Source organism: Macrosteles quadrilineatus, unplaced genomic scaffold, assembly GCF_028750875.1.
Source record: "Macrosteles quadrilineatus isolate MER2022 unplaced genomic scaffold, UCM_ALF_1.0 Scaffold_2__2_contigs__length_208266976, whole genome shotgun sequence".
Classification (NCBI taxonomy): domain Eukaryota; kingdom Metazoa; phylum Arthropoda; class Insecta; order Hemiptera; family Cicadellidae; genus Macrosteles; species Macrosteles quadrilineatus.
In genome coordinates, this window is record NW_026542595.1 from 29,585,774 (window position 1) to 29,601,022 (window position 15,249).

Consider the following 15,249-nt stretch of genomic DNA (forward strand, 5'->3'; position numbering starts at 1 on the left):
TACGGTATTTTTTGCTGCTTTATTTGTTAGCATTTGCCAAAACCATTGTCATTGGTTCATTGTCTGGAGGGAAAGCAATGACAGTCCAAGAAAAGCAATCAAACACATTTAACCCATAAAATCTTGAGATGAAAATTAAATTAAAGAACAAAATTATAAGGAATTCCTTTTCCATCACTGATAGTTATTGTATACATACACGACCTCCGTGTCACATAATTGGTTTTTATAGTAATACTTAATGGCCCACCTCGCAATCCCCTGCAGATGGTAAATATCCATATGTCTAATTGCATTTTCACCCAAACATTTCCTAAAATATTGTAAAATATATTCCCTTTTTGAATAACATGAGGTTTAAAATAGGAAAAAGAAATGTTTCATAAAAGTTGAAACAGGTGTTAGTTGTCTAATTAAGTACCGCACTCCAACATTTAGACAAAACCTATATCAATCCATTATGTAATAAGATATGCAGACACCTTTTTCCCTAGATTCTTAGAAATAAACAGGAAAGTCAAGCGAGTTAAATGACAACAGTTATATATCTGTTTAACTACATAGCTTTATTTGGAAAAATCCTAGGCAAAAGGTTGGTATGGCTTCCTCCTAGAATGGCAGTATTCCTCTCTTGAGTGGTAAGGTTCGTAAGGATCATCAACATAGAATCTCGGCTTTCTCCAATATCTGGTCACCATTTTATCTAGAAGATGACTTTGTTGTCCATTGCAGAATACATGATATTGAAGGCGACGTCTACGATTGGCACTCTTTTTGAACAATTTCTTGTGTCGCCCAGCCTTAGTTCTTATCCAACAACCCCTGCAATGAGATTTCTATTATTAGAGTAAGCCTATACTTTGTTTATAGCATTAGCATACAGTAGAACCTTGATAACAGGTCTCAGCTAATAAGGTTGACTCCTTATTGTGGTTTACAATAACATAGTACAGTAAATGGTGAATATAAAATCAAGGGTATTTAAAAAGGAGACTTGTTGTTATATCAAGCGCCAGGAGCGAACCCAGAGGGGGGGCAAGTATGCACATGTCCCCCCCCCCCCCAGAAGCCATGCAAAACGACAATTAATTATGGCCCTATTCACCCCTTTTTAAAAAAGCTTTATAAGTCGTTATGTCAGAAACTTTTTTAACTTGTCCAGGTAAAAAAATAATTTAATTGTAAAAAATATTAAGTAAAATATGTAAAATAAAAAGTATATAAATAGTTAAAAATCAGAGAAACCACCATCGTTATATGAATTTTTGGCTATTAAATACATTAAAATGTGCTCAAAATGGTGGTTTCATGGACTAAAATTACAGAAAATCCTCAGGGAATACCCCCCAGACGACCCCCCCCCCTCCAAATTAAATCTTGGATCCGCCCATGTCAAGCGCCACTTGATATAGAGGATCTTCTTAATGAGGTTCCACTAAATACTTTAATACTTATCAATGAAATGGCAAACACACAGGTATTTACATGCAGGTACATACAACAGTAAACATACAGGTAGGTATTTTAAGCCAATTATGAATGGAGATGAGTGTAGGATGAGCGGCGCGATCTTGTAGTCTTGTTAGTGACTAAGAACGACATCTTCCTTAGACACAGCTGTTAATTTATAGCCCATACAGCTAATGGCAACTAAGGGACCTGCAGTCTATAGTGGAATCCGAACCTCATTTTTGCCTTGGTATATACAAATTGGTCTAATTATCAGGATAGTACTGCGGATTGTAGTACTATCCATCAACTAGTAAACATGAAATGAATGAGATAAATAGATCTCGTAACGCACTGAAGTAATGGACTTTTACTTTATTTATTACACATTATACATAATAATTGTTTTCAACAACGCTAACATAAATTATTTTTAATTATTGACGTGTTTCCCTTCTGAAACAGCAGTAACGGATGCGTATAATAAAGATCATTGGTCAATGACCTAAAATATCACGATTGTGCAATGTTGTATTTTATGTAAAAAGAAAATCGTGTTATTAATTTGAATATACCTCCTATGGTTCTTACTAAATCAATAATAAATAATTGTCAAACCGAACAAGGAATTGAGCTAAATTTAGGAATTCAGGAAGTCTAAATATAGCTTCAAGGTTATACAGCCACCCTTTCCCCCCACCCACTCGACAGACGGGGGCTCGCGCTCATTTCGAGGTCATTGCCCAACCCCAGAATTATAACAAAATAAACTAAACACAGTATTTTGTAAACATATTTTGTTTGTATTTTATTTAGTCTGAAATCAGCCATAAGGAAATGCATCCTAAAATAAAAAGCTATAATAGAAAGATAACAAAATGTACATTTTACGATGGTTACGATTGTTATATATTCGTAAATAAACAGATAACACATACTTTTATTTGTTATTGTAGGAGAACAATAAATACAAATAAATAATGAACTATTACAGCTGTGCGGTACGTCATATTCACTTCCTGGGCTGGCTGAAGATTGTCAACATTGTTCTGGTTTATATAAACAAACACTCAGCACGCTCTCTCCTTTCTTTGCGAGGTTACGAGGCGCAAAAGATTACTGCGCAATGTAATCTCGGGGTCTCGTAAGGAACCATTGGAATAATGCAAGAAAACATACAACGCAGCGAACAAGTTTATTTAACTGTAAAACTATAATTTCTTGATCAACTTAATTACTTATCACACCTATTTTTGTGTCAGAAAACCGTGAGATATAACTTTATTTAGGCGTGATTCTTCGTTTTATCGAATAGACCATGTGCGGGATTAAAACGAGATGCGGGATAAATCGAGACTATCGGCTCTTACAATAATTACTTCTTTTTATACCGCTTTCCATATAAAAACTAACACCAATTACTTAAAATATTCTACCAGAGCATTGTTGAAAGGTTTTAGGAGATATTTAGACATGTTACAAATTACTGATCAGTATTCACCCTGGTCAGAACGTAAATAAAAATCATGCGGGACTAAACGGGATTTTTAATTACAGTAAAGCAGAATAGAAGGGGGAATTTTCTCGACCCTGTAAGTGGAATAGTTGTTTTGTATTTTGTGCGTTTGTAGTGGAGACACTGTGTTGAAGGTTTGTTTTGTTTGAAGGTTCAAACAGTGTTGCCGTTTTGCGCGTAATTACGCTTTTTGGGCGGATTTTCAGGGCTTGCGCGGATTTTTGCACGGATTGAGGTTATGAGCGGATTTTTTTGCTGATTTTATCCAATTGTAATTTTTAAAAATAATTGGGGATTTCAATGGTAAATCAGTACACTTTGTACTTTGTGACTCTAGATGAGCACTTCATGAGTAGGAGCATAGATAAAACATGAGTGTGTTTTATCTATGGTAGGAGCTAATGATTATAAGTTCCACGATTGATCAACATCGAGTTTATCATGTTTATTCAATGTTTAATCAAGTTTATTGTTTAACATTTATTTATTGTTCTCTTCACTCCTTTTACTTATAGGGTACATCTACGATCAGTTTGCCACTTCTAGAGAATTGATTGTTTTCTAGAGATGATTGTTTTCTGGCGTTTGAAAATTGAGTTATATATTTAACATTAAGATCCTGAATTTATATTAGGCCTTGTTTGTGACTTACTATAAATTTTTTTACTTCAACAGCAAATATAAAATTAACTCGCAGGAATTTACTTAGTTCGATGTTACTGATTTTTGTAGATAGGGCCCCCAAATGTCCTCGATTTTTCAAATAGCTTACTGGTAGACACCCTGTTCTGATTCAAACATACTCTTGGTGTATATTTTCAAAGCCTCAGCAAACCTTATGGCAAAGTGGTGAACAAAATTTTTACTCCTATCAAAAATATGTCATTTGGCTGCCACCTCAAACTTTGGGAATTCATCTGTACACATGTCTTGAGTTGATGTAACAAGCAGCGTGCATATGGCGGCTGTACCGGCAGCTACTTAAATGCGGTTTACCTTATCGGCATCCGCATGCCGCCAATATAATCTATATATATACATATATAAAATTTGAACAAATGGTAAACAACAGAAGAAGTTTCACTTCTATACGATAACTGTACACCGAAATATCGATGTTGTAACTTAGGGAAATAAGCCAAATTATGTGTCCCGCACGACGGGCTAGGTACGATACGAGACCTCGGGATCTCGTAGCGCAGTGAACGTGTAAAACTAATGCACAGATTTAAGTGTTCTTTTATATATTTTTTATTACAAAAAATGTCTGAACGGTCTTTTTATTGGAGGTATTTTAACTAGTTTACGTACATGGAATTGACCTCAACCTTACGGCTACGGTAGCAAGTTAGCATTATTTGCACGATATTTTCATGCCGGTGAGACGCAGGCTGGTTGCCTGACTCTATGCCGAGACTGGTAAGCTACGGTAATACCATTATTGTACGGTATTTTCGTGCGGGCAAAACACAGTCCGGTTGCCTGACTCCATATTGCTCCACATTGCAAAATTTGTCTTGATACTGGAACTGGCACAATAATTTTGTGTCAGCTGCAGTACTAAACTGACTAGCTTTCGGATGGTAACATGGTATTAACTTCGCAGTCCGCATCGCAAGTACCTTGGGGTTATGGTTGACAGCAAACTGAGCTGGCGGGACCAAATTTTTCGTGGACAAGGCCGCTAGGGTGGTTTCCTCTCTTAGCCGGTTGATAGCCAATGTCGAAGGGCCTCGGTCCAGTCGTAGAAGGCTGTTAATGTCTTCTGTCCAGTTCGTACTCTTGTACGGTGCGGAGGTGTGGGCAGAATGTGTCAGAGTGCAGCGTCAGGCAGCACTAAGAGTAGCATCCGCCTACTGAACAGTGTCTGAACCCGCCGTCCTGGTGGTTGCTGGAGTCATCCCCATCAAACTTTTGGCGGCGGAGAGAAAGGCAATTTATTAGCACTGTTGGGACTGGGGAGTGCCAGGCACGAACAGAGGAACACACCCACACCTACCAGCTGTGGCAGGAGAGCTTTTTTTCACAGCTTTTCCGGTCGTACCTGTTCAGGATGGGCAAAGCCGTGTCACCTGATTGCATATACTGCCCAGGCATTCCTGATGACGTGGAACATACTTTTTTCTACTGCCAGCGTTGGGAAAGGCCCTGCCTGGAAGCTCAACAGTTAGTAGGACTGCTATCGGTGGACACGGTCATACCGATGATAATGAAGGGTGAGGACAATTGGACCCGTGTGTCACATTACATCCAGGGTATTCTCCGCGCCAAGAAGCTCGACCTTGACCGGGGTGCGGTGTAGGTCACATGTTGACCTGGTTTGTGTCCAACAGAGAAGAGGGGGTTTTTTAGTGAGTAGTCTGTGATGAATTCAGGAGTCTCACACTACAGGCTGGCTACCTGTTTGCGTAAAAGCATTTTCCCTCCTCTCCCAAAAAAATAAGCTAAAAATAAAAATTAAAAAAATAATAATAAAGTTATCTTGTTCACTTAAGAGCAGCTTGTCCAATCTGACCACGGAATAGCACAAATCCACATACGCAGCGGATCACTTGGAATCTTAAACACTGTATGTATCATTCAGTTTTAATTGAGCTTTCTTAATTAATCTTGCACCCAGGCACAACACATCTATCTGGCATGATGAAGTAGCAGAAGGATGAATAAGTGTCAGTACGTGACCCCTTTATTTAATGTAATGTAAGACGATCCCGCGCTGTTCAGTCAAGTGTCTTTGTTTTATGTATTAATTTTTAAATGTGTTTGTTTTTAACAGTCCATGTAATTCCTTCACATGGCCATATCAATTGCTGCATACATTCACTGCCAATCACTTCACATAACAACACTTACTCATTTTTTCTCTCAATAAATTAAACTTCTATGTATAAATTCTCTCAACTTTTTCCTCTCTAGTAAAATTATGTCACACATTTTGGGTCCTTCGAGCCGGATTATATCTATGAACATTAGTGCGACTTTTTCTCAAGTTTATTTTCAATGTCTCCGTTGAACGTATTTCATCCAACGTGAAAAGCCGCCAAGGACAATACCGCATTGCCATTTTGAACTTTTCGTCTACGTCACGCTACAGTACACACTCCTCTCATTCCCAGTGTTCAACATCGTCATCATTCTGATAGTTCCGCACCGCATTCATCACTTCGACTTCTTTACGTCGACAACTTCAACTTCAAACGTCATGAAATTGAAAAGTAAGGTTATGTTTTTACTTCGAATATATTGAAGACAACTCATCGCATCTCATTGTAAGTTCTAACAATAAATCAATATCAACTTTGAAATAATAAAGAAACCCAGATTTTATTCCTGAGTTGTCCTTATCCTCAAATCACTCCATCCATTTACAATGTCTCGGCTACTTACTGAACTCATTGAACAATCTAGGCCTAACTTTCAAAATGAGATTTTTCACATTTTTTAATTGATGCAAATTGTAATTAAATAAGATCAATGACTATGACTCATCAATGACTTTTCCCACCCTAAAACGAGACACAGTCTTTTAGATAGTAAGGTCTTAGCCGTACACGCTGTGGATGCGTTTTGAAAGGCACTGAACTTGAGTCTTCGCAAGAACTGTTTGCATGTTCAACTGGTACATTCGTGTCACTTAATGTCCCACTAGAATCATTTTCCTCTTGTTCTTGATCAAATGAAACCTCTGGATCTTGAATAACTTGTTCATTTCCATCTGTTTCTGGCAATTGGTAGTCTGTTTCTAAAGATGATTGTCCAGGTGCTAGGGCCAGATCTCTTATGGATACTGTCTTCTCTTGTCCATTTGGGAGTTTCACATGAGCATAACCTGGATTTGCTTGAATAAGTTCTACCTCTTCTACAAGCGAGTCATACTTGCTGGATCTGTTGTGCTTTCTCAACAGCACTGGGCCGGGTTGTGACAGCCAGCTCGGAACTGAACCTCCATAATACGATCTTCTGGGGTGCTTAAACATCAGTTCATGAGGTGTTGTATTGGTTGATGTACATAATAATGATCTAATTGAATGAAGTGCTTCAGGAAGAACTGATTCCCAATACTTTACGGGAAGGTTTTGGGTTCTGAGAGCAAGCATAACAGTCTTCCATATAGTGCCATTGAATCTCTCTACTTGGCCATTCCCTCTAGGATTATAAGCAGAAGAGTGGCTTGACGCAACACCATGAGTTTGTAAGGAAGACTTTAATTCGTCTGACATTAATGACGTTCGTTCTCGGTCTGAATGAATGAATGAAGGGAGTCGCAGTCAGATTGGCACCATGGTGTTTTAGCACCCGGCGTCACATTGGAACCTCCTTGACATGAGACCATGAAATATCACCCCACGCCATTTTGGCACCACGACAGATTGGCACCACCCCTTTCTAGAGGTTCCAATCTGTCGTGTACTGTTACGACTGATTGGCACCTTTGCGGCCGCCGTCAGCTTGGCACCACGACAGATTGGCACCACCCCTTTCTCGAGGTTCCAATCTGTCGTGTACTGTTACGACTGATTGGCACCTCTGCGGCCGCCGTCAGCTTGTCACCACGACAGATTGGCACCACCCCTTTCTTGAATGAGGTTTAAAATACAACAACGCAGTTTTCTGCTTGCAATATTAAGTGGAGCTGGAATATTAATCCAATCCTTCTCTAAAGTCAATACTACATCTGTTCCTCGTGAATGAGATTTAACTACTTGCAGTATTCAAGTAGAGACGGTAAATGTACAAAAAAGATGTTAAGTGGTAACCATTTACCACCTTTTTTGTGTATTTACCGTCTTGTAACAGTATAAGCGTAAATATATGTTTTTAGCAAATTTCCCATATAGGGAATAAGCTATTACCGTAGTACTCATAATAAGACCTGGACGCGGGACCGATTTTTTTTTTTGTTTTGAGGTCCCTAGAGGCCAAAAACACCATCCGTTCAAATTCATATATATATATATATATATATATATATATATTTATATATATCATACTAATATTATAAATGTGAAAGTTTGTGTGTTTGTTTGTTTATTTGTTTGTTTGTTTGTTTGTTTGAAGTTCAATCACGCATTAACTACTGGTCGGATTGTGTTGAAATTTGGTATGATGACAGCTCACATTCCCGATTAACATATAGACATATTCTTACCTCAAAAATCCTTTCGGGCTCCGCCCCAGCGGGTCTGGAGTTTCCCATGTTAACCTTATGAGTATTTATATTTAAAAGGAATTAAATAATTTTGCCAGCTGTTTCAACTACACAGTTTGTTTCTATGATATTCAATAGCATTAAAAGGTTATACCACAGACAATGGAAACCCAGACGTATCACTGCGTGATGCGTAGGGCCCCGTCACATCCTGCCTCTAGCGGAGAATCGAGGAAACACGCAGTCTCGCGCTCGCCTCGCCAGTCGCCGGCATGGTCGGCGGTCGCTGGCTTGCAATTAATTGCAGCACTAGCAGTTCAACTCAACGCCAAATTCTCGTCTATCATTCCTCCTCCACAACTCGCGCGGTCCACCGATACCGTACTCCCTACGACTACCCGTGCATCCATCTGCCTGCGGACAGCATTTATTTTTCATTGTGTGATTATTTTAATCACATTTGCGACGAAGTTTAGCAATAAATTAAACATGGTGTTCAAAAAAGGTGGGGGACATATTTTACCTAGTGATTCCTTGGTAAAGAGAAATAAAGAGAAAATCAAGAATATTTTTTCCCAAAATCGCTTCGTTACCCAAATATGCGCCATTTTGTATTTTTGACATATACTTTTTTATATTTTAATGTTTTTTACTGATTTTGATGAAACTTGGTATGCATGTTAAGGTAGAAAAGGCCAGTGTTAGAAAAAAAGTTCATCTAGATTCAACCTACAATTTCAAAATGATGGTCATTAAAACATTTAAGCTTAAATTACTCAAAACTGGCTGGTTTTTTGAAAATATTCCAAGTACAATTGTAATTATCTATGATTTTAATTATCATTTGGCATTTTTAATTATCTATCAAACGATACCAAGTTCAAAAAGATCAAATAAAAAATAGCTGAAATATTATAATTTTTAGTTGTAAAAGGGGCAAACCTGACTATCTTCTGCCTTATTCTACCCCATTTCAGCAATAAAAGTTTTAGCAATAAATTTTATTCAGTCTGTAGTACTGTAATAGAGAGGAGCGAAGCGAAGCTTGTTGGGATAGGCTTTAATACAAACTTCCATAGACACAAAACAAAAACACAAATCACTCAAAATGGCTTAATTTATTTTAGCCAAACTTTCCAAGGTGCTTTGTTTCCACAAATAGAAATTCGGAAGATTTAAGACCAAAAAATTTAAATTGTTGATAATCTGTATAAATAAAATTACAGTTTTGTCTGTACATTGCGTAGAATCATGCAGTGTTTGGTTAATTTTACGTTTCATAGCCTAAGAAAGCCGAAACGAGTCTTCTCAATTTCTGTCTGTCTGTCTGTCTGTCATTGTGTCATTCTGTACGGACTCCAAAATGTTAGTTTTTACTATGAAAAAGATAAAACATTAAGTGAAAGATTTTTTTTTACAAACCATCATGAATTTTTAAAGCTTTACGTTGTTAACGTATCACTTTTTTGTGGCCTTTTTTATTTATTTACTTATTTATATATTTGCCAACGGATTCACACGAATTTTACAGTTGGATTACAAGTTGTGAATTGCTCAATATGACTAAATAGCCTATAAATAAAACGAATATCAAAAGTAACAATAATAAGAAATTAAGAATACAGACATGCAAATACTTGGACAGAGAAAGAACTAAGAGTAACGAGAAGTAAATACACAAGTTGGTTGAATAACAATAATAATGAAAATATGTATACAATAAATGTCACATTGACCAATCTAGGAAATAATAAATAATAAAGATAACAATAACCATGATGAATATTTTCGTGAAAACAAAAATAATATGGCAATGTTAAATATTTGAAGTGAATAATTATTCTACATTATTACCCATCTAAATCTTATTTTTACTTCGTTTCATAATTTATGCCGTAATTTCAACAACATTTCGAGTCATTTTCGGACTAAGCAAAGCAAATATAAATTGTCATTCCATACGGCATTTTCACTGCACGATAAGTAGGCCTAAATACGATTATCATAAAATTTGACGAAACTATCAAACATTTCAAATAATTATTTTGTAAATACTTTGCTTTAGTTGGTTAAAGCGTAGCAAATCCCCTAATTCAATTCTGTGTTTGTGTGTGTATGTCTGTTGGTAACGCATTAATGTCCTTATATCTCAGTGTTTCGTGGAAAAGACAAGAGCACCTTTGTTAATGAAAATTTCAACCGGAATAAAGTGTGCACGGTGAGGTTGGGGTAGTATTTTAACTACTTTTAAACAGTGTGGAATCTATTTTAAATTATAGGCCTACCTTGAGGCAATTTTTTATCATTGGATATAAAATATAGACTAACACGAGAGGGTGACATTTAATTGCGAAGCATTCGTTTTGTAAACATTGTAAACCGTCAGATATTGTATTTGCGAAGATTTATATGTATTCCTATAAAGTAATAGCACAGACCACGGAAACCTATTACAGTACTGTATTGTATTGTCTGTGGTAATAGTTTTGCCAGCATATCTGGAAAATGCACACTAAATATGCAAACCAACTCCTGTTCTGAATTTAAAGGTTGTAGGTTTCAACTTACTAAAAGATCCCCGTACGTAGAACGGGCACACAGCTAGTGCCTGTATAATTTTAAAGAAACTCAACGTTTTTAAATTTTAACATTGGCCTTATAGGTTGCCATGATGGTTATAAAATAACGACGTATATGTAAACAAAACAAAGAATCATAGCATGTGTTTAAAATCAAGTTAAAATATGACCTAAACACAGTACAAAGGATAAACATTCTGATGATAGGTTGACAGGTGATGACCACTGATCAATATGGTACGGACAGTCGTAAGTTTACATTTACGTCGCCATTTGGTATCTACCACTGATGGAATAGGTGCATTTCATGAATTTTTGTAACTCCAATCTGGGGCGAGAGAGGTGCCTTTTGTCACCAGCATCATATTTTTAAGCTCAAATAGCTTAATCATTGAATTGCTTCATATAGGAAGGGCAGATCCAGGGCACGTATTTCACTACTCCTAATATCACATTTAGTTACAACCGCATTAGTTTTGATCTAGCATTTTATTCATCACAGTTTCCTAAAAAATAATACCCCCGCCGCAGCAAACCTGCCGACTAAGTAAATTTCCAGTTGCCTGAATTGATTTTCAATTAAATGTATTGAATTAATATTAGGTTTTATGAGTACATAGGCTTGCTGCTACAGGGAGGGTAAAAAAGTGTATTTTTTGTAAAATATTAATAACTTAGTACAAAATAAATAAATTTACCAAGTTTGATCAAAATATATCCATAAACAAGCAAAGTACAACATTTTACAATATTATCCATAAAATTCTTAATTGCTACTTGATGTACATCCCCAAAATGGGGGATGTTGGGGAAAAATAAAAAATTTCAAATGTTAAGCCCCATCGAGTGACGCCTCATTTTGAAGGTCGTGATAAAATAAAACTAATAACGCAAACTAGAGGTCTCTATCTTAACACAGTAAGTTAAAATATGGCCGCCAATTGAATATAAAATTCCAAGTTATTCTGATTTCTAAAGATTTCAACCAGCTTCCATTTTTACTAGATTGAGATAGAGACCTCTAGTTTGCGTTGTTAGTTTTCTTTTATCACGACCTTCAAAAGGAGGGGTCAATTGATGGGTCTTACCTTTTGAAATTCCTGAGTTTCCCCCAAAATCCCCCATTTTTAGGATGTACACCAAGTAGTGGTTATGCCCAAAAAGTACTTCATAACATGCCATAAAGGTGTGCCGAGTTTGTTTTTTCTAGTATGGGCCGTTAAAAAATTAACAGGGGGTCTCCAGACTTTTTACTAACTCTGTACATATAGTCAATGGTAGGAACAGTAAGTGGCACATTGGAAAAGGGAGTTTAGCATCATCCGTAAACATCTGTTACAATCACCCACTGCAGTGGTGATTTTTTACTTAACACTTTACACAACCGCCATTGAAGCGCCGTCAATGACTGGAAACCTTGTTTCTAAGCTATTGGTGACGATCATTAATAAATTTAAGATTCCCAGCCGTATACAACACTGATTCAAGGTCTTCTTTCTGGTTACCAAAACTCAAGAACAATTTTATACACAAAGAATCTCTGATTCCTGACCTAAATGATGCCTAGTTATTTAATTTCATTTACATTGCACTTGCGATTAATTAAATCCGTTATGTAAGTAAAACGTTTTTAATCTCACTTGGTTGGGATTTGCTTTCAAAACGTGATCGAAAATGGTTGCGGTATTTGTAAACATCATATTTGTAAACATATCAGTGACAGCTAGAAAAAATAATCTTGATCTGAACAGCTGTTCGTTATTTCATAGATGATTAATCTTCAATACAATTAGAGTTTTGTCTGTAAATTGCTCAGAATTAAATATTTTCAGGTTATTTTTACGTTTTATACATTAAAGAAGCTTAAACAAGTCTTATCTCTATTTCTGTCTGTCTGTCTGTCTGTCTACTGTCTGTCTGTAACACTCAGGATGGCATTTTACGCAATATTTTCCAGGAAAACGAGAGTACCTATCAAAATCCAAGTCATTTTAATGTGTTATCTGGATTGGCAAGAGTGTCTAGTGATTAAAATATGATCGTCCGTAATTTTATTTACAAAGTAGTGAGGCCATATTTTAATGGCTAAAGATACTCTCTTCAATCCAGTGAATACATTAAAATGACTTGGATCTTGATAGGTACTCTCGTTTTCCTAGATAATATTTTTCCAATAACATACATTTTTCCACACCTCAAAATTTTCTGAGCCCATGAAACTGTTTAAAAACACTTATATCTCGAAAACGGCTTGAGATATGGCAACACTGTCTAAATTCTGGCACACTACGTGGGTGTCAACCTTTAATTGTAAAGAATATTACAACATAAAATAATCAAAAAAATAAAAAATAACATTATTTTATATGGGTACAAATAACAGTTACCAAGAAAAAGTCCAGACTTGTTGACACTTTTTCACACCTCAAAATTGCAAATATAATGGAAATTACAAGTCACAACTTTTAACCTGTAGTCTTGTAGTGCGGTGTTTATTATGAAACAGGTACCTGACCTGCTCAACTAAATATCATCATTTCTCAGCTGTTTGTAATGGGATCGTTTAAAACTTGGTGGCGTTTGATAGGGTATTTTAAATGCTAAATAAAAGTGTCCATGGCTTTTTTTCATAAAATCAGCAGGTTTTTTGTAATTAAAGATATAAAGTTTAAAATACCCGTATTTTGAAACAGAAACATATTTTCAATGGTTAATTTTTCTTAAAATACATTATAACGTATTAAAACTGTATACCAAGTTTCATAAACATATCTTAAATATCTTCAAGAAGAACTGGTAATATTGGAATTATTTCAAATTTATATCTTAAATAGTTTTCGATCCCCCACCCCTACCCTGTTAAAGGGGTTAAAAAATATTGTTGATGTAAAAAAATTGTGGAACCTATGTTAACAATTAAATCGACAAACAGAATATTTCTATCATTTCGGTTTTACAAATACAGATTTGTTTTTATACAGGGTGGCGCAAAAAGAACGCATGGATTTTGAAATGCTATAAGTTTGTTTATTATAAACACACAATACTTTTTATAATACCAATACAACCAGCAATAAATCCAATTTAAGAATTGGTCATTGTGAAATCCAAAGTACCTTTTTAGGTCTTGAAAATAACATCGGAGAGGTGGCGACCTTCTGCATTCATACACATCAAAAGTCTCTCTTCAAAATTCTCCATAACTTTTGTCAAAGTGTCCTGTGATACTGCAACAATTTCTTCACGTATTGCAGCCTTTAACTCCTCGATAGACCGTGGTTTGTGACAGTACACTTTGAATTTCAGGTGACCCCATAAGAAGAAGTCGCACGGCGATAGGTCTGGCGAGCGTGCAGGCCAATGGAGATCACCAAAACGTGAAATTACTTGATTAGGAAACATTTCCCTTACGACTTCCATGGATGCATTGCTCGTGTGGGCTGTGGCTCCATCCTGTTGAAACCATATGTCTGCCATATCGATCCCCAAAGCTTCAAGTTGTGGCTGCAAAAATGTGCGTAGCATTTCAACATAACGTTGAGAATTAACTGTGACAGTTGCACCATCCTCTTCAAAAAAGTAAGGTCCTACGATACAAACTTTTGAGACCCCACACCACACTGTAACTTTGGGACTATGCAGTTGTTTCTGATGGATTTCTCGAGGATTATTAGCTGCCCAATAGCGGCAGTTCTGCTTATTTACCGAGCCGTTCAAATGGAAGTGAGCTTCATCACTCATCATTAAAACAGCGTTGTCATTTGCAACGATATCAAGCATTCTCTCGCAAAGAATTCTTCTTTGATCAAAATCACGTTCATGAAGCTTCTGAACAATCATAATTTTATAAGGATGAAATTTCAACTCACATGTCAAAATACGCTGGAGCGATCGACGTGACATCCCTAAGGTCGGAGCGCGTCGCCTTGTCGAACGGTGAGGACTCTGAAGAACCGAGGCTCTGACAGTGTCGATGTTTTGCGGAGTACGCGCTGTACGAGGACGGCCAGTCGACTTATTCTTTGTAACTGATCCTGTTGTACGAAACGAGTTCACCCAACGAAGTATCGTGTTGCGATCAGGTATCGAACCATTACGCTCGATATTAAACACTCTACAAAAGTTTCGTTGAACGGTAATTACAGATTCATTAAATTTGAAATACTGTTCGACAGCGAACACACGATGCTGAACAGTCCACTGCGCCATTGTTACTAAAACTGGACGCTCTAACGTACAAAATGGCGTCACACAGCGGTCACTAGCAGCCCCCCTCCACTGGTACTACGCTACTCAAATTCATGCGTTCTTTTTGCGCCACCCATTATTTTTGAAATTGGTGCTTTTTCACATACATTAAATCGCATTTTGAAATACCTGTCATTTTGGCTAGGGGTGAGATATCCACCAAGGGTTTGCGTCATTATGTTTCTTTTGACAAATCCTTCAAAATGGGGGGTCAATCAATAGGGGTTGCTATTTGAAAACAATAAGTCACCCCCACCCCCGCCTACCCTGTTAGGGGGGTTAACAATATTTTTGATGTAAAAAAACGG

The 15,249-nt window shown here is 36.7% G+C and overlaps 1 protein-coding gene across 2 annotated transcripts in view; it reads right to left on the minus strand.

Moving 5' to 3' along the window:
* Window positions 1-549: 549 nt before the first annotated feature.
* The window catches only part of LOC128987882 (39S ribosomal protein L35, mitochondrial), a 38,479-nt gene continuing 23,779 nt past the window's right edge, over window positions 550-15,249 (minus strand). For both annotated transcript variants that reach the window (XM_054408957.1, XM_054408956.1), the window contains exon 4: window positions 550-822. In XM_054408957.1, the coding sequence (XP_054264932.1) occupies window positions 582-822 (241 nt within the window). In that variant the 3' untranslated portion in view covers window positions 550-581. The remainder of the gene's footprint in view (window positions 823-15,249) is intronic.